This window comes from Folsomia candida, unplaced genomic scaffold (genome assembly GCF_002217175.1).
Source record: "Folsomia candida strain VU population unplaced genomic scaffold, ASM221717v1 Fcan01_Sc004, whole genome shotgun sequence".
NCBI lineage: Eukaryota > Metazoa > Arthropoda > Collembola > Entomobryomorpha > Isotomidae > Folsomia > Folsomia candida.
This window is the reverse complement of record NW_019091196.1, coordinates 10,921,707-10,939,735: the sequence shown is the minus strand read 5'-3', so window position 1 is coordinate 10,939,735 and position 18,029 is coordinate 10,921,707. Positions and strand designations below refer to the sequence as shown.

General features: G+C 36.5%; 1 protein-coding gene across 2 annotated transcripts; it reads left to right on the top strand.

The window, feature by feature from the left end:
• The first annotated feature begins 544 nt into the window (after positions 1-544).
• LOC110849519 (sodium-dependent nutrient amino acid transporter 1) lies at positions 545-8,912 on the top strand. Of its 2 annotated transcripts, XM_022096932.2 has the most exons (28): positions 556-1,437; positions 1,908-2,054; positions 2,140-2,237; positions 2,320-2,378; positions 2,452-2,469; positions 2,536-2,577; positions 2,638-2,727; positions 2,786-2,840; positions 2,899-2,999; positions 3,063-3,117; positions 3,181-3,224; positions 3,301-3,392; positions 3,468-3,493; positions 3,633-3,679; positions 3,744-3,805; positions 3,875-3,885; positions 3,958-4,021; positions 4,093-4,121; positions 4,211-4,273; positions 4,337-4,432; positions 4,534-4,561; positions 4,654-4,675; positions 4,741-4,785; positions 4,877-4,986; positions 7,677-7,852; positions 7,939-8,039; positions 8,102-8,196; positions 8,280-8,912. In XM_022096932.2, the coding sequence occupies exons 1-28, from the start codon at positions 1,351-1,353 to the stop codon at positions 8,388-8,390; spliced, it is 1,974 nt and encodes a 657-aa protein (XP_021952624.1). In that variant the 5' UTR covers positions 556-1,350; the 3' UTR covers positions 8,391-8,912. The 2 variants fall into 2 exon arrangements, 1 of the variants encoding a protein (XP_021952624.1); XR_004834679.1 differs by lacking the exon at positions 8,280-8,912 and having other exon boundaries at positions 545-1,437; positions 7,750-7,852; positions 8,102-8,142.
• Positions 8,913-18,029: the final 9,117 nt, after the last annotated feature.

Below are 18,029 nucleotides of genomic sequence, written 5' to 3'. Positions count from 1 at the left end.
ATCCATAATTTTAATAAGATTATTTCCTTCCTCCGTCTTAATCAAAGTCATCCATCGCAATCATTTCACTTCACTACATCCATACATGCTAATTTATAATTTTGCATGAACAGTTGGACGCATATGTCATCATCTCCTATTGAATATTCCGAAGTGATTATTATTATACGTACCAACAAGTGACGAGGTGAAGAGTTGTGCATAATAAAGTTTATCCTTTAACCGAGTAAAGTAATAAAGGTACATATTATCTATTATAGCTTTTAGGCAGTCAGAAGAAGGGCTATGTATTCAGTGAACCAGAATCCTGGAGGACACAAACGACACAATAATAACAGAACCTATGTCATTGGAATAAGAAGCAATGACAATAATATTATTAGTGGAGAGAGAGAGAGCAAAGTGGCATGCGAACCCTTCGAGCCTTTTCATCATTATTATTATTAGTACCATGCTTTTGTTTGATGTTGGAAATAATGGCTGGAAGGATATCGAGGAAGGGAAGGCTTGTACATGAAAAGAAGCCCATTTAAACAATTACTTTAGTTTCTCTCCATCATTCACATTATTCAGGTCCGTTTGTCACAGTCTTGTACAAAACTTTCTCAACTTGACATGTCGTTGCATCCGATTCGTCATTATTATGTCCGTTGCATAACCTAAGGTGAACTTGTGACGTAAATTGTGGTGTTATCTCCAGAAATAATTATCATTTAGGATTAGTTCATAATAGATAATCTCCTCTCTTATGGAATCAATTAAGTTTGAGGCGAGGTAGGTTAAGGCCGACTTGGTGTAATCAAAGGTGAACTAAATCAGTCAAATTCCTCATGTCCTCGTCATCATCATCACCGTTCTGTAATATATGTACGAATGAGTCTTACTTAATAAGTGTTTCGTATCGTGAATCAATTAGCGAGTGGGATTCCTGATGAGATAAACTGACTTTTGTTTAACAGCCTGGCTGAATTTCCACTTCAATCTTGAAAGATTTTGGACACTTTGTTTTGTGTTGGTTCATGTCTCATCTTTTGAAAATGGTGATTTTTGGCATAAAAGTCAGTTTATTTTGGATTAAGCAACAAACATAATTAATTCTTCGCGGCGGAGAGAGTTTAATATTCAAGTAATTTGTGGTAAAAACATGTTCACAAATTAATTAAAATATTTCAGTAAAGGTTGATTGGGCATGACGAGAGTTGATGGTCAGTGACGCGATTGATTGAGATGTGAGACGTATTCTTTGTATGAAAAGTGTTGTGGTGTGATGAGATAATACAATTGCAGTGCTTCTATTTTTTCAATATTTCCGTAAAACTTGTTGAAAAATCGTATTAATTTGTGGTGACAATGAACGAGAAGAACAGATCGAATGGTCACTTTGACCCCAACTTGAATCATTTGGCTCGTCAAAACCTCAATAACTTTCGTACTGTGGTAAGTCCCGTCCCGTGACAAGTAAGCAAAAAGAGGAACAAAGTCATGCTTTTATGCGTCTCATGTATTGAAAAAAACGCACAAAATGAATTGCTACATAATACGTGTACCGTAATTGCATGCAAGTCTCGTAACCTAAATAATTTTGTGACGTTAATCGATATTAATAAATTTTCGTGTCCATTCATGAAGCATATTATTAATTTTACTATTTATTGATTGTTCAATAAATTATATATATAGTTCCTGCACCTATTTTCATACTACATATTTCTGAATGGTGGGGAAATTCGTATGTATGCAAAATTAGCTTTGTCCAAAACTAAAGTATTGATAAGTATTTACAAAGATATCAAAGTTGTGGAAAGCTTGGAGTTCTAAATACAAACTGTAAAGTTTTATGAAAAAATAAGTCCTAAAACCGTTGAAAATAACTTTACTAAAGATATTGACGTTTTTACATTCATTAGGCACACATGAATGATTTTGGCCATGTGAACAATGCATTCAACTACGTTCCTTCAGAAGGCAATGCAAAAGTGTACTCTTATGGACATCGAACATCTTTTCAAAGTGGAAATGTTTTGCCCACCATCAGCGGAGGACTACCCTTCAAGGTAAGAGTACAAATTAGTATCCCAGATTTTACTTGTAGATAAAAGGAAAAGCCGAAAGGGACACTTTACTACATTCTTTTCTTAGCCTACCGAAACAAGTCTGGAGTCTGTGGACGCTGGCGACGATGGGGGCGAGGATCTCTCCAATGACAGGGACACGTGGGGCAACCCGATTGAATTTCTGTACGTCCCCCGGGGGGATTGTTAATTTATTAATTATTTAAATATATATTCATTAGCCATATTTAAATTTAATTACTTGTAGGCTCTCCTGTATTTCAATGAGCGTGGGTCTCGGAAATGTGTGGCGTTTTCCGTTTGCAGGTCTTGAAAAAATGACTAATTTATTTCAATTAATCAAATTTAGTTATTTCAAATTTATTTATTCCGTTTGCAGCCTATGAGAATGGCGGAGGTATTTACATGAATGTGAAATCTACGATATGAAATTCCGCAATTGATTAATCGTGTTTTCATTCAGGCGCATTTTTGATCCCGTACTTAATCGTGCTTATCTTCATTGGTAATAGACTTTTCTCCTTCCTCTTAAGCTCTCAAATTTTAAAGTTTATTTCACAAATAGGGAAACCGATTTATTTCCTGGAAATGGCACTGGGTCAGTTCTCCTCATACGGCCAGGTCAAGGTCTGGGCGCTTGCGCCCTTCTTTAAAGGTATCAAATTACAGCATAATTTTTTTTTAATGCCAATAAGTACACACTGTTTTCGAAGGAGTTGGATACGGCAGCATGGTTGGGACTTTCTGTGTGGTATCATATTACTGCAGGTACTTTCTCCGATAACTTTCTCCAAGAACTTTCTCCATCAATTTTTGTCTACTGTAGCCTAATGGCGCTAACCGTTTTCTACTTTTCTGCGTCCTTTCAATCCACCCTACCGTGGGCTATTTGTGACATAAATTGGGTGGGGCCGGAAGCGTGTGCAGGTTTTCGAAAAAAATCATAAATATGTATGAAACTCAATAACGTGATAAAATGCCTTTGTACAGAGAATTCGACCTACCTGACCGATAATAATATCAGTTTGCCTCAACTCTATTTCGAGTATGGTTTTTCCAACGCATTTCTTTTGGCCTTTAGTATAACGGTGCCATTTTCTTAATATAGGCATGAAGTGTTTCCCCAAAAAAAGAATATTGATGACGGGATAGGTAAATATATTTATGAGCTATTTCTAGCAGTTAAATCGAAAGCACTTACTTAAAGGATGGAATTTTTAAAACCTAGGGCTTCCCGAGTGGCGGCTGACCCTTTGTCTCCTATTTTCATGGATCGTTATTTTTTTCTCCCTCTGGAAAGGGGTCCAATCCAGTGGCAAGGTTGTACATGCATAAATTTTATGTCGTATGCAAAATGCAAATTACTTGATGGCGTTTTGTCATTGTTTGGTCTAGGTCGCCTACTTCACTGCTATTTTCCCGTGAGACGCCTTTACATATCCCGTGAGACATATATCCCAGATAACAGGTCGACGTATTTCTGCGAATATGTCGACCTGTTATCTGGGATGTCGTTGAATACAATTATCGTTAATAATTATTTTTATTTCATATCGGCAGATATGTCGTTTTACTTATACTCCTCGTGCGAGGAGTGACCTTACCAGGTAACTGGAAACAAAACAAACATGGTTAAAAAAGCAATAAACAATTCCCAACCCTCATTACTAGGCGCATGGAGTGGCATTTTATACTTCATCACACCACAATGGGACAAAATTTATGATCCCGGTGTAAGTTTTCATGAATATTTATTTGCATGAAAGTTAAAATATTAATATGAAAATTCATTTTTGAAATAGGTTTGGTTTAGGTAAGTGCAATTAAAAAGTTAATATGTCATTTGATAAAAGGAAATTATTGGGTTAATTATATGGATTAATAGTGCGGTGGGACAGTGCTTCTTCAGCTTGTCAACTGCATTTGGGCCCATTATCATGTTTTCTTCCGTAAAAAAAATTATTAATTAATCTATAATAATATAATAATCCATTATAATCATAACGTCATTATAATCCAGTATAATCCATTCACTAGAAACGTTTACAAGTAAGCAGCAATTCCCTATGAATTATTTGACTAAATCGCTTAGCTTTATTTAGTTTTCTAATCGGAATTTTATTAATTTCACTTTACAGTGACGCAGTGATAATCAGTTTCATGGACACGTTTACCAGTTTGCTAGCAGGATTCACCATTTTGTAATTGGCACAATTTTAAAATTAGTGTGATTAGTGAGTTTACAATTTTCGCAATTTTTGTAGTGCAATTTTGGGCTCCCTTGCGACAGAACTTGACGTGGATATCTCAGTTGTCGCAAAAAGTGGTCCTGGCCTTGCCTTCATCTCATACCCTGACGCGTACGTTTTATTTTGTTAAAATATGTTTAACTTTGTATTTTAAAATGTATTTGAAAAGTTAAATGTTTCTTGTCTACTTTAATGTTTCTTGTCTACTTTAGCATATCCAAGTTTCAATGGGTTCCGCAGGTTAGGAATAAAAAAAAAAACTACTTATCAGACATTGTTTAGATTTTGACCTTAATTAACTTTAATGAACAATGGTATTCATATATTTTCAGCTATTCGCCGTCCTCTTTTTTGGTATACCACATGCGACGATTTTTGACTTGAAGACATGAAACTGAGACAAAATCTTTATTTTGCAGGAATGTTGTTTACATTGGGTGTAGGAAGTGCTACGTCGTTAACAGGTCCTAATCTACATATCTACACTCTACATACTTACTAGTAACCAATGTCAATTAAATTAAATAATATAATCTTCTGCGTTTAAAACATTAGGAGGAATTATCACTATAATTTGTGATCAATATCCACATTTCGGGAGATGGCAGGTGACCTTAGTTGTATGCATTGCTGGATTCTGTTCAGGGTTGATTTACGTGACACCGGTACTTAGACAATTAGGAGGAGACGCCGTCAACTCACGGATCTCGATGCCCTTTGGATATGTTATAGTGTCCCAGGAATTAACAGCAACCCCCAAGTGCTTTAAATGCCACATTTACGCTCGCCGCACCCACTCAAAGGTACCCAAAAAACGGAGAAAGTAGCGCTTTCACTTTTTCAAATCCACGTCAAAAATCCAATTCTACTCTTTTGATTTTGAAAATTCCGTGTACCATTATTCTCCCAGATAGTTGTTTTCGTTTCCTATATCCAACATCAAACCAAACTTTTTGAAATATTTAGTATTTTTAGCCCGAACCAGGGCTTATGTAATCATCATGTCCGTCCGTCTGTCCGTCCGTCTGTCTTTCGATAACTCTCGAACGAGTTGACCGATTTGGACCAAATTTGGTACAGACATGCATCTGGGCAATGCAACGACCGAGTTCGAAGATGGGTTCGATCAAAAAAGTTTTGGACCGGTGGGGGTCATCGGAGTGGGTGGGGTATTATGCACCAAAATTTCAAAATTGTCGTAGAAAGCTGAAATTTGGCACAGAGGTTACTAATGACTCCTAATAGATAAAAATGAGTTAAAGTTGAAAAATTTTCATCTTGAGGGACCCTAGGGGGTGACCCATACTGATTTTTCAAAATCGGCATATCAAGCTGAAATTTGGTGGAGAGGTTGCTTATGGGTCCTAATGCAAGAATATGACATGAAATTGGTATAATTTTAATCTAGAGCGACCCTATGGGGTAGTGCTCCGCATGAATCCGAATCCGGATTCGGATTCAGATTCGAATCTCGAATCCGAATCCGAATCCGAATCCTAAATTTGGCGGATTCGGTGCATTCGAATCCTACCACGAATCCGGCGTTTCAGGATTCGGATCTGCTCGAATCCGGATTCGGACGAATCCGAATCCGACCAACACAGGATTCGAATCCATCGTTAATGCGCAATATGGGCAGAGTATTATATTCAGGGTTTTGATTTTCCCGTCCAAAACAATATTTGCTCAATTATTGCTCTATTTTTGTTAAGAAAATAATCGGGAAACATTTGTTACCATTTTTTAAATTTTGAAAACCTTGGTTTTGAAGAAGTTATTTCGGATTGCCCTAAACAGAGTTTCTCCCATTTTTCCGTGTTTTTCATATCTTCAATTATGCTTTGTGGTATCCGATATTACTTTGAAGTTGGAAAATTTTGTAAAGCAAAAAAAATTCTAACGACTAATAATAATTAGCGAAATAACTACTTGAAGATAGTGCTGGTATTATAGTAACTCTCAAAACAACTTAAACAATTCGAAGTTGAAATTGCGTAATCACTTGACGTCAATATGCTTTGTAAAGGTTTGAGCAGGATTTTTTCGCACCAATTACCGAGAGAATTGGTTAAATATAGTGCTGATATCACAGTCGAAAATTTTTTACTTTGAATATAGTTTTATACCAAAAATATGTATGTGCTACCTTCCATCCCTTTTTAAATCTTAAATGTTATCCAGCAACCTCAGAATAGGAAAAGTTCGATTAGACCTAGATTTAACCCCTGATCGAAACCCTTATATTATGAGGTGAGATGAAAATCAAATGTGAGACTAAATGTGAAACTTAAAATTTTCCGAAATACTGTTTAGTCTTCCACCAATTTCAAATTTATAATAAATTATGTATTGAACAACGTAACGAAAACAATACAAAAACGGTTGTTGTAACCGATTAATTGATTTGTTTAAGTTGTGCAAGTTGTGAATCAGATACGAATCGGATTCGAATCCTTACGAATCCGAATCCGAATCCTACTTTTACGTGATTCGATCCACTCGAATCCGAATCCGAATCCTACTTTTACGTGATTCGATCCACTCGAATCCGAATCCGAATCCCTCTCCTAGAGATTCGGATCTGCTCGAATCCGGATTCGAACGAATCCGAATCCGGGGAAAATCGGATTCATGCGGAGCACTACTATGGGGTGACCCATATCGATTTTTAGAAATTAACATAGAAAGCTGAAATTTGGACCAGAGATCCTTACTGCTTTCTCATGAAATAATACGAAGTTAAATATGAACACAAATTAACCATATGGGCTGTAGAGGCGACCCCCACTGGGAAGTAGTCAAGGGCAATGGATAGTAAATATTTTTAGAATTTGGAGCCTAGTAGTACGAAAGATTGATGCAAGTTAATGCAAAAATTAGTGTAAAATAGTAGCACATAATTTTATAGAAAACTACTGAGAAACATGGGTTTACTAAACCTGGTTCGGGCTAAGCAAAGCTGTACTGATAGGTTTTAAAATTTAAAATTCTCAATGACCATTGTTGTAGTAATAAATACGCAAATTGAGCCTGCAAAATAATCATCAAAAACGTTGAGTTTGATGTTGAATATAAGAAAACAACTATCTAGGAGTATTTAAGGTGCACGGATTTTCAAATTCTGAGTAAAATTGGATTTTTTGCGTGGATTTGAAAAAGTGAAAGCGCTGCTTTCTCCGTTTTTTGGGCACCTTTGAGTGGGTGCGGCATTTAAAGCACTTGGGGGTTGCTGTTAATTCCTGGGACACTATAACATATCCACAGGACATCGAGATCCGTGAGTTGATAGTACAAGTCAATCTTCATATAGTTATTCAAACGAATTGGTTGGCTAAATTAACATTTCCATATTAAGGGCGGACAATTCATGCTCACACTGGTTGACCATTTCGGAGCAAATTTTGTAATCTATGTAATGGCAATTGTAGAAGTTGCAGCGGTGGCCTGGGTCTACGGTCTCACAAATTTTTGTCGAGATGTCGAGTTCATGCTCGGAATCAAGCTAGGATTTTATTGGAAATTTTGCTGGGGGTAAAAAAATAAAAAAAAGTTGTATTACGCCTCAAATGAAAATACATACTCGCAAATTTAAATTCTCAAAACAATTACACTTACAGATTTTTTATACCAATCGGACTATCGACCATATTAATTTATTCCTTTGTCGAGTCTCATGAGCTAACCCATAATGGGGCAAAATTCCCAGCGGTCGCAATAGGTAACAAAGTGAATGTGAAAGTCTAGCTGGATGCACTAACTTACTTCTCAATTATTTCTCAGCTTGTGGATGGAGTTTGGCTGCAATAGCGTTGTTATTAATACCCTGTTGGGCAATGCATGGAATTGCGAGTAGAAAAGCTCCGACGTTGTGGGGGGTAAAACAATTAAAGTTTACTTTCACTTTCACATTCACCCCAGTTAACAATTATTTAACCCACTTATCTGAATTTGATAACAGAAAATTAAAGAATCCTTTCAACCAACTAATGACTGGGGTCCCAAGTCTATCAAAACTAGGCAAGAGTGGATTTTGTTTAAGCAAAACTATGACACACTCCCGTCAGACTAAATCTAAACGATTTTAACGACTATCTAAATAATTTGATTGTTTTAATGACGTGATGACCAACATAAGCAAGGAAGAGGCTTTTATCTGAACGGATGTGATTTAGGGTGTATTACGAACATGCTTAATTAATATAAATATATTAGTAGGTTATCATTTAAATTTATTTAATTTGTGCAGACCAAATTAAAGTTAAATATTTAATGCACAAAAATTGTTACGATTTTATTGTTGTACTAGTGTAGAAGCCCGTCAATCGACGTGCAAAATAGGCCCGTCGAGGCGTCGATAAGCCCGTTGCCCCAACATTAGTGAAGTTAGCCTCTCCTGTTGCCTCTGCAGAGTGGAGCGAGAAAAAGGAGAGGCTAACTTCTCAACTAAGCCACCGACCCAGCCAGCCAGCCAGCAGCGATACACTCGCCTGCTTTATATAGTTTAGATTCTAAAATGTTGGCTTCAAATCTGTATTACTGAATCATGGAGGGAAATGTTTGTATTAAAAATGACTGGAATTTAAAAATGAAATTTTCGCGTTGAGCACGTGTTTATAGTTGTAAAACATGAGGCATTTGTTTTAAATTTAAACATTCCAATCGTGATAAATGGATGTCGACGTGAAAAAAAATGTTAGAACATTTCTTTTGAAGTTTTGGGTAAAACAAGTTTTAAATTTCATCGCTGTAGGCCAATGTCGAAATTTCGACACGTTGACGCCATCTACCAACGACATGGGCGAATTTCACTTGAAACATTTTATTTTGGTTTAGCAGAAGCTAGATATCAATTTTTACTGCTCTGCGACATGATGAATTTCGTTAGTTTTGGACAATTTCGCCATAATTGTTCCCAATGTTCCCTTGGTGATATCTTGGAAAGGGGCGGATGCGATCGCTCCGTTTAAATTGGAGTTCATAGCCATTGATGGTCTCAACAGCTGGACATATTTTCGAATTTCTTCATTTGCCCCATTCGGAGCACCACACCCCCAAAGTAGTGGATTTTTGCCTTTCGCCGAGGTTTCCGAGCAAATATCTCGAGACCCAGTAGACGGATTTCGATGAAAATTTTACTGTACGTATAGAATCGCATGGGCAACAGTTTCCGGTATGGCAATTGGCCCTACAACCAATATGAAAAAGCTACACCCAAAGTGGGTGTGGCTCCTCAATTTTTTTATTATCGTATTCTGAGGCCATGACGGCTCGGCATATGCAAAAATATCATTAAAGAAACCCTTCAGGACTTTTGGCCAAAATTAACAGTCCATTTCGCTTAGTGCACTGTCCTGAATGGTGATCACTTCACCACCTGGAAGCACATTTTCTCCAATTAATCCCTCGTCTTGATCCACCATTCGAATCTCGTTAACTGATTTCCCGGCATTTATAATTCCACACCAAACCTCAAATTTGGTCAGATTCTGATTGACGACTGACCCAATCATGATATTGTCATAGCCAATTAGGGCAACTTTACTCTCCCAGCCAGGTTCTCGTCCCCCTTCCGTCATGGTCTTGAGGTATTCGAGATACGTCGCATTTTGCATATTTCACATCAACTCATCAAATCCACCGGACATTGAGGAGGGGGGAAGAAGTTGCAAAATCGTGGAGCTGCCGGCCAGGTACGGATACATGTCAACTGTAATGTCAATTCCTTCCTCGGATCGAGCCTTTTCCAAAAGTTCGAGAGCTTGTGGGACAGAGGTGTTCCAATAAGGCGTTCCTGCCGCTTGGAGATGACTTAGGAGACCACAGGCCCACTGAGGCACAGGACGACAAGGAATTCTTCTATGCATAAGGGTGATTTATTTTAGACGAGTAGTTTAGCTCGCATCTACGAACAGCACAGTTGGCCAATCTCAACCTGTCCCAGTGTGCGGTCACTATGTAGATATGCAGCTCGAAACTCATCTAATTGAAGAGGATAATGTTGAGCTTCGTGTCTTCCGCAGCGGAAGTTCCGCTGCAAATAAAATATTGAATACTGCTACACAAGCTATTGTAGAACAACTAATCTTGCAATATCACACATGACAAATTTCTTTGATTTACGACATTTATCGCAAATTTCGTAAAAAAAATCCTCGTATTTTTTTCGGTTCTCGAAGACCATAGAGTATAAATCGTGCCCACTCGCACCAGTCACGGGAAATCCAAAAACATTGTTCACAATATACCATGCAAAACGCTGCACCACTCTTAACACGGGTAGGGTTACTGTTACATTTTTATGAGTTGCAATGTCAGCTGCGCCAAATGAAAATAAATCAAGATTTTTAAATTATTTATTTGAATATTTAATTTATTTAAATTTATAATAATGATAGCTTTTAAACACAAATTAATTATGTTGTAGTGATTTACGGTATGAGGACTTGATGTTCAAAACTAAATAGTTTTGTTTATTAGAACCAAGCTTTCAACAATTGTACATTGTCTTCATCAGGGTTGCCGAAATATAATTTGCAAAAAACGGGGTCTACAAATTTTTGTAATATATGTAATAATAATATTTTCCTTTGTAATTATGGGATCTTCATAAGTGGTAGGATGGTAGGGATCCAAATGGGGTTCACTTTTTTGCCATCTCTGTTGTTCATGGTATGAGGAAATTTTTTGATGTATAGTGATTCCTTTATTTTGCGATGAAAGTAACGGGTTTCTCGTTCAAGTAGTCCAAACGAGGCCTTATCAATCTCATGACCCGGGTTGTCTGCCATATGTTGGGCGACTGCAGATAGATTTGTTCGATTGTTCCTAATATGTGACTCGTGTTCTTCTAAGCGTTTGTTAATATTCCGTTCCGATTCTCCTATGTAAACTTGGGGACATTGTTTACATTTAATTTTGTAAATACCACTATTTACCTTTTCTCGTTTATCTTTAAAATTGTATAATAATGATGATAATTTGGTTCCAGTGTAGTATCCAATGTTTACTTGTACGTTATTGCGTAATAATTTAGAAAGTCGTTTGCTCATGCTTCCGGTATAGGGTAACGCGATCCATTTTTCAAGTTGTTGGTTATGTCTGTTTTGTGGGGTTCTCTGTTTCAACTGTTCAATTCTTCCCTTGACGGTCTTGATAGGATAATGATTTTGTTTTAAAATGTTTTCTACAAAGTTTAGTTCATCTTTGACAGATTCAGTGTCACATAATCTTAAAGCTCTTGTGGTCAAAGTGTCGATGACAGCAATTTTTTGACTCGGGTGGTGATATGACTCAAAATGAAGATATTGATTTGTGTGCGTTGGCTTTCGGTATATTTTATGCGTTAGTGTTCCATCTTCTTTCTTGTGAATCAAAACATCCAGGAAAGGGAGTGAATTATTAATTTCTTGTTCCATTGTGAATTTGATATTAGGATGGAAATTGTTTAATTTTTTGAGGATTTGTTTTGCTTTCCGGCTTTTAATTATGGAAAACGTATCATCAACAAAACGTCTCCAGAATTTGATATCTGAATTATGCTTGATAAGTGATTCTTCTAAAAATTCCATAAACAATTCAGCAAAAATGGCAGAGATCGGCGACCCCATTGGTGATCCTTCTGTTTGCTTAAATAGGCCTCCTCTCCAAGTGAAATATGTATTTTCAGCGCATATTTTAAGTAGATCCATGAGATCCTCGACTTCAAGTTTTGTTGTCTTTTTCCATTCATTAGTTGTTCGCAATCTGTGCTCTATGAAGTTCAAGGTTTCCTGGATTGGGACTTTTGTGAACATTGACACCACATCAAACGATACCATGATTTCTCCTCTTCCAATGGTTTTAGGTTTCAAATCGTCAATAAATTGATATGAGTTTGTTAGTGAATATTCATGCTTCTTTGTGAGTGTTTGCAATGGAGCTTTTAAGAAATTTGCAAGGTTGTGGAATGTGGTATTTCGATAGTCAATTATTGGCCTCAGAGGTATGTTTGGCTTGTGGACTTTTGGCGAACCATATAAAATAGGAATAAACAAACAAATTAATTACATGATGACAGCCTTACAGGGTGGACGTACACTCACTATGTGTCTTTAACTCGTGAGAATCGATTATATGCTTGGAGAAACTGTTAAGATTTTTAAATTTGGCAATACACTTGACAGATATATATACCGAGCCGGCGCTAATTTAGTTTTTGGTAATTTAATTACGTTGAACTTTGTCCTGTGTCCAATGCTGGAAATAAGAATTTCCTACTTTGTTCCAGTAAATCTTCATCAGTAATATGAAGCTCTGAAAGAAAAAACTACTTAAAATTATTTAAACTACAAACATTGATTATGGTTTGACAAATAACTAAAGTAAAAAGGGTAGTTGTCTTACCTTCAAATTTAGTGATATACATATTCAGCCAATCCACACTGAATGAGAACTCTATCCGTTTGACTCATGTCGATAAATTTCAAATAATTGAAGAGTTAAAATAATTAACAAAGTATTTTCTCCAAAGTCCTCCAGCAGCAGGGGACGTACTTGAAGGCTGAACAGGCGGCGTGGTCTGGCTTGCGGAAAATACCCGCTCTACGTTTTACTCGAGCTAGATAACCATAACTCCTTATGAGGTTATGGCTATACGCCCACGAGTAAATTGGTGGCTTTTACCTGTATTACCGGTACTAATATAATCGAAATAAATTAGCCGAGTCATCCGAATTATCCTATTATTTAACAGTAGTTTATTTTAGTTTGGCGTGAAAATCATTCAACTATCCAAATTTAATAATTTGAATGCCAAAATAAAATGAACTGGTGTAAAATATTAGGATAATTCGGTTTCGGTGCACATAGTCACCAGGTCATCATATGTCAAAGTTATGGAACCCCCACTAAAAAAAGGTCTACAAAATCAAGAAAAATGCAAACGAGGATAAATTCCCCAACAGGGGTTCGAACCCACGACCCCAAAACTTGGAGGCTTGCCGCGAAGACCGCTGTGCTATATGGGCTGCTTGGGGGGAGGATGGGTAAATAACCCATCCAGACCTGCTCTAACTTAACGTGTTACAACGGAAAAACCAATCTAGCAATGTAGCGGTAATATCAAGGTTATTTTGTATGCAATATGATTTAGGGTTATGAATTTTACTCCACCACGGATTGACTTTACCTCGACCAAGATTGACCAGTTTTTAACCCAAAAATATGTTAAAGCCATTTCTTAGAGTGAACGTAAAAAATAAACAAATATGTAACTAACTATATAAAAACAAAAAAACACATCATAAAGCAGCTATAGAGTAACCATCAACAGTTAAAATCCATTGTATTCCAAATCATAACCGATAAAACGAGTAAAATAAATTACAAATTATCCAATACCGAAGTTATCAAAAAGTTTGTTAAATGAAACTTGAGGTTCAATATTCTCACTAATTACAAAATACAAATTATAAATTAATTACAAATTACAGTGCAAAATATGGGCCCTCCCGCGAGTGGTGCGAATTTTGCCATTTTTCGTCAGTTTTGGCCAAATCCTTATGGGAAATCCCATGTTATATTTTTCTCATCACGTATGAACTTTGCAAAATTCGGAAATTTTGTCTTTTCTGTTCTGTCTTCAAATATCCATCAGATCTGAGTTCCCGGCAATCATGGACACCAAAATACGCGTCTATATCATGAGTAATCGCGACCCTACAGCTCATGAGAGTTGCTAAGGTAGCTAAAAGTAGCTAAAAAAAATCAAGATTTCCAAATTTTGCCCAGGAAATGTAATTTTCTTTGGATCTGAACGAAAGTCGCATACATACCGGTACTGGTATTGATTTGGTGATAACTTCCTACCGGATTGGTAATAGTTTGTTTCTGAGTTGTACATTTTTCATTACGGACATTACTCGCGGTAATGTCCGTTATTACCCGTGCCCGCAGAGCATATATGTATTCCATTCAGTAATGATTTAATACCAGTTGGCTTAAAGCTTGAATGAAAATTACAAAGTTGATATTTACAATTGGTCGTAAAATCCTAAATTTGGAGTGCAAATAAATATAGGAAAATCTTTGATGATGGCACGCAGGTACATACATACAAATTTATGTATGTTGGCATAAACCGTAGAACCGACTTATAGTAAATTTATTAAAACTGTGGTACAGAGGTCAACGCCGACGGTTTACGCGGCGGCGGCGTGAAAATGTATATTGGTCGGCGGCGGCGGCGGCGTGAAAATGTATATTGGTCGGCGGCGGCGGCGGCGTGAAAATGTATATTGGTCGGCGGCGGCGCGCCGCGGCGCGGTGATCAAATACCTTCGGCGGCGCCAACATAAATTACTACGCTAAATATGAAGGATCTGAAACACGCTAAATTAGTATTGCTAATACAGGGTATTTCCATTTTATAGTCCGAGTCGCTCATTACTCATAGCTTTTGAAACAACAGCGCCAAATAAAACATTGCACGTGTTTTGGAAAGCTTAGTTCTAGTGGAACCAGTCCCTGCTTGCTCCATTTCGAAATTCAAAAAATGGGTCCTAAAATTGACCCCAAAGTGTTATATGGCGTGACAGCGGTTTGCCAGGCTTGAATGACATAAAAAAATAGCAAATCAATTCGGAGACGGTAGAATTATTATTTCTAAAGCGGTAGTGTCCACAATAAAGAATCATGTTGTAAAAAGGGAGCAGGCCTTAAATTTGGAGGTGCCAGAGCCGTCCAAAGCATTCTCCCCGAGATATAAAAAACTGATGATCGTAAGAAAAATTGATGTGGACACGGCAATTAAAAATTATTGAACCAAAAATCAACTTGCAAAGAAGAATAAGGTCGATGGGCGTACACTGAAGTGAATTATTCATCAAGATACGCACTATTTCGGCGAGAATCAGCTGATATGTGCTGTTCCTGAAACTTTTTCTCCGACGCCGGTTGAGTCACCACCCAGTACATAGCCAATTTTTCTTTAATATTCGGAATTTAAACTATTTTACATAAATCCAAACTAGTTACGTCCGGTTATGTGCCTTCAGTGCATTATTTTTGATTTCCACCTTCAGATCCACACTTTTTTCTTAGTGAGGCAAATACCTAGCAACAAAAAAATTACTAAGTATGCATTTGACCCTCCCCAAAAAAGTGACCACCGACGATATCTCAGTCATTTCTCAACCGATTTGGATGAAATTTTGCACCGATCATTGTTAGATAATTTCAAAACGATGTGCGAGTCGCCTTTTGGAATTTTTGTTTTTTGAGATAGTTATTGGCAAAAATACGCGAAAATTTGCCCCTTACTGAACATTTCTTTTCATAGTTCATTAATGGGTCATCCAAACATGTTCACTTATTGAAAACATTGTAGACAAAGTCATTCCGGTTATTTTAAGTCCAAGATTATCCAAATCCGTTAGGAACTCAGAAAGTTATTCAAATTTGGAATCTAAAAAATTTCAATTTTTAGTGACCTTTATACCTGGCAACAAAAATTACATATTGTGTGCATTGACCCCACCCCAAAAACTGACAGAAATAATTTAATATCTCAGTCATTTCTCAACCGATTTTGATGACATTTTGTACCGATTATTCTTATGAAATTTAGAAATGACGTTGAAACTGATTTGGTAAATTTATGATCCGGATGATCAAAATCGGTTAAGAACTCAAGAGATTATTAAATTTAGAAAACCTTCAAATTTTTGCAGCAACGCTAAGCATTAATGTTGTTGACAATAAATCTTGTAATCAACTCTAGCTTTAAGGACCGTGTGGTTCTTATTATTAAATATATAAAGAACTCAATTACAAGTATTAAATAAACAAGACCCCAAAAAGGGAAATCTTAGTGAGGCTTGGTGCGACTACAACTAATAAATAAAATTAGATTGCATAATTTTTGCATCACCGCTCTCTGTACCGTTCTTACTGGATCCAATATAAATTTTGTTTTGCATGCACAAGCATTTTTACATTTATTGAATTAGGGCTTTTAAGAAGACGTTTTTGCAAGTGAACGAGAAGTTTGGTAAATTAACTGAGAACTAATATAATTGATAAACAATTGTGAACTACGAATCCTTAAGTTTAAGATGCAAACAGTTGCAAATATGCTATAAAAGTTGGAAATATTTAATTTTAATATTTTCTGGATAATCCTATAATCTTGATATCCTATTAATTCTTATTCCCATGAAATTACAAGAATGTTTGAGGGGAGCCATTTATTCCAAATGATTACTTCCAGTAAAGAATGGTACAGAGAGCGGTGATGCAAAAATTCTGCAATCTAATTATATTTATTAGTTGTAGTCGCACCAAGCCTCACTAAGATTTCTCTTTTTGGGGCCTTGTTTATTTTTTAAATCGCCATCAAAATTTTTCGATGTGTTTTGCAAACTTTCAGATGAAAAGCAGTTCGAAGAAACTCTGCTGTAGGCTTTAAAATAATCACTTTTTAGAAATTAGAACTTCATTCCTCATCAGAAAAGGATGAGGATTACGATGAAAATACGTAAAATATTCGGCGACGCGTATTTCGCCCAGAAAGTTAAGGTTAGTGACTCGGACTATAAAATGGAAATACCCTCAGTAATCTAAAATTTGCAATATTTCTTGGAGGATGCATCTTTTCATTAACTCTTTCTTCATGCACTTTAGCCCACTTTTAGATAAAAATTGAACGTTATATTTGAAGGTAAATTTTGACCATTTGAGGTGCTCATTAAAACTGTGTCAAAAACCATGGCTTTTTCATTTCACGCAGTTGGTTGTAACATTTCTTACATAATTTTGTGATACATCCTTATTTAAGGTGTTGAAACTAGGTAATGAGTCTTTGTCCATACATATTTCTTGGCTGGAACGTCGAGTAGTCAACTTGAAATTGATGGTATCGTAAATGTTATCTGGTAAATTTCAATACGAAAATTTTTGAAATATCAATATTCAAAATTAAACAAAAATAATAATTAAAACCTATCAGTACAGCTTTGCTTAGCCCGAACCAGGATTAGTAAACCCATGTTTCTCAGTATATTTAACTTCATATTATTTCACGAGAAAGCAGTAAGGATCTCTGGTCCAAATTTCAGCTTTCTACGTTAATTTCTAAAAATCGATATGGGTCACCCCCTTGGGATCGCTCTAGATAAAAATTTCACCAATTTCATGTCATATTCTTCCATTAGGACCGGTAAGCAACCTCTCCACCAAATTTCAGCTCGATATGACGATTTAAAAAAATCAGTATGGGTCGCCCCATAGGGTCCCTCAAGATGAAAATTTTTCCAACTTGAGCTCATTTTTATCTATTAGAAGCCATTCAAACCTCTGTGCCAAATTTCAGCTTTCTAAGACAATTTTGAAATTTTGGTGCGCAATACCCCACCCACTCCGATGACCCCCACCGGTCCAAAACTTTTCTGATCGAACCCATCTTCGAACTCGGTCGTTGCATTGCCCAGATACATGCCTGTACCAAATTTGGTCCAAATCGGTCAACTCGTTCGAGAGTTATCGAAAGACAGACGGACAGACGGACGGACATAGCAATTACATAATTGTACAATTACATTTTTAGCCCTGGTTCGGGCTAAAAATCTGTTAGAATTTTAAAAAACTTAAACAAAAATGTGAAAAATTCAGTAAATTAAAAACCTATCAGTACAGCTTTGCTCAGCCCGAACCAGGATTGATTAAATTTTAA

What these genes read in the sequence shown, in the direction of transcription:
- LOC110849519 (XM_022096932.2), top strand. Translation starts at nt 1,351, where the DNA reads ATGAACGAGAAGAACAGATCGAATGGTCACTTTGACCCCAACTTGAAT. An exon ending in AGTTTCAATGGGTTCCGCAG is followed by an intron (nt 4,562 to 4,653) that starts GTTAGGAATAAA and finishes ATATATTTTCAG; the next exon opens with CTATTCGCCGTCCTCTTTTT. An exon ending in ATTCCCAGCGGTCGCAATAG is followed by an intron (nt 8,040 to 8,101) that starts GTAACAAAGTGA and finishes ATTATTTCTCAG; the next exon opens with CTTGTGGATGGAGTTTGGCT.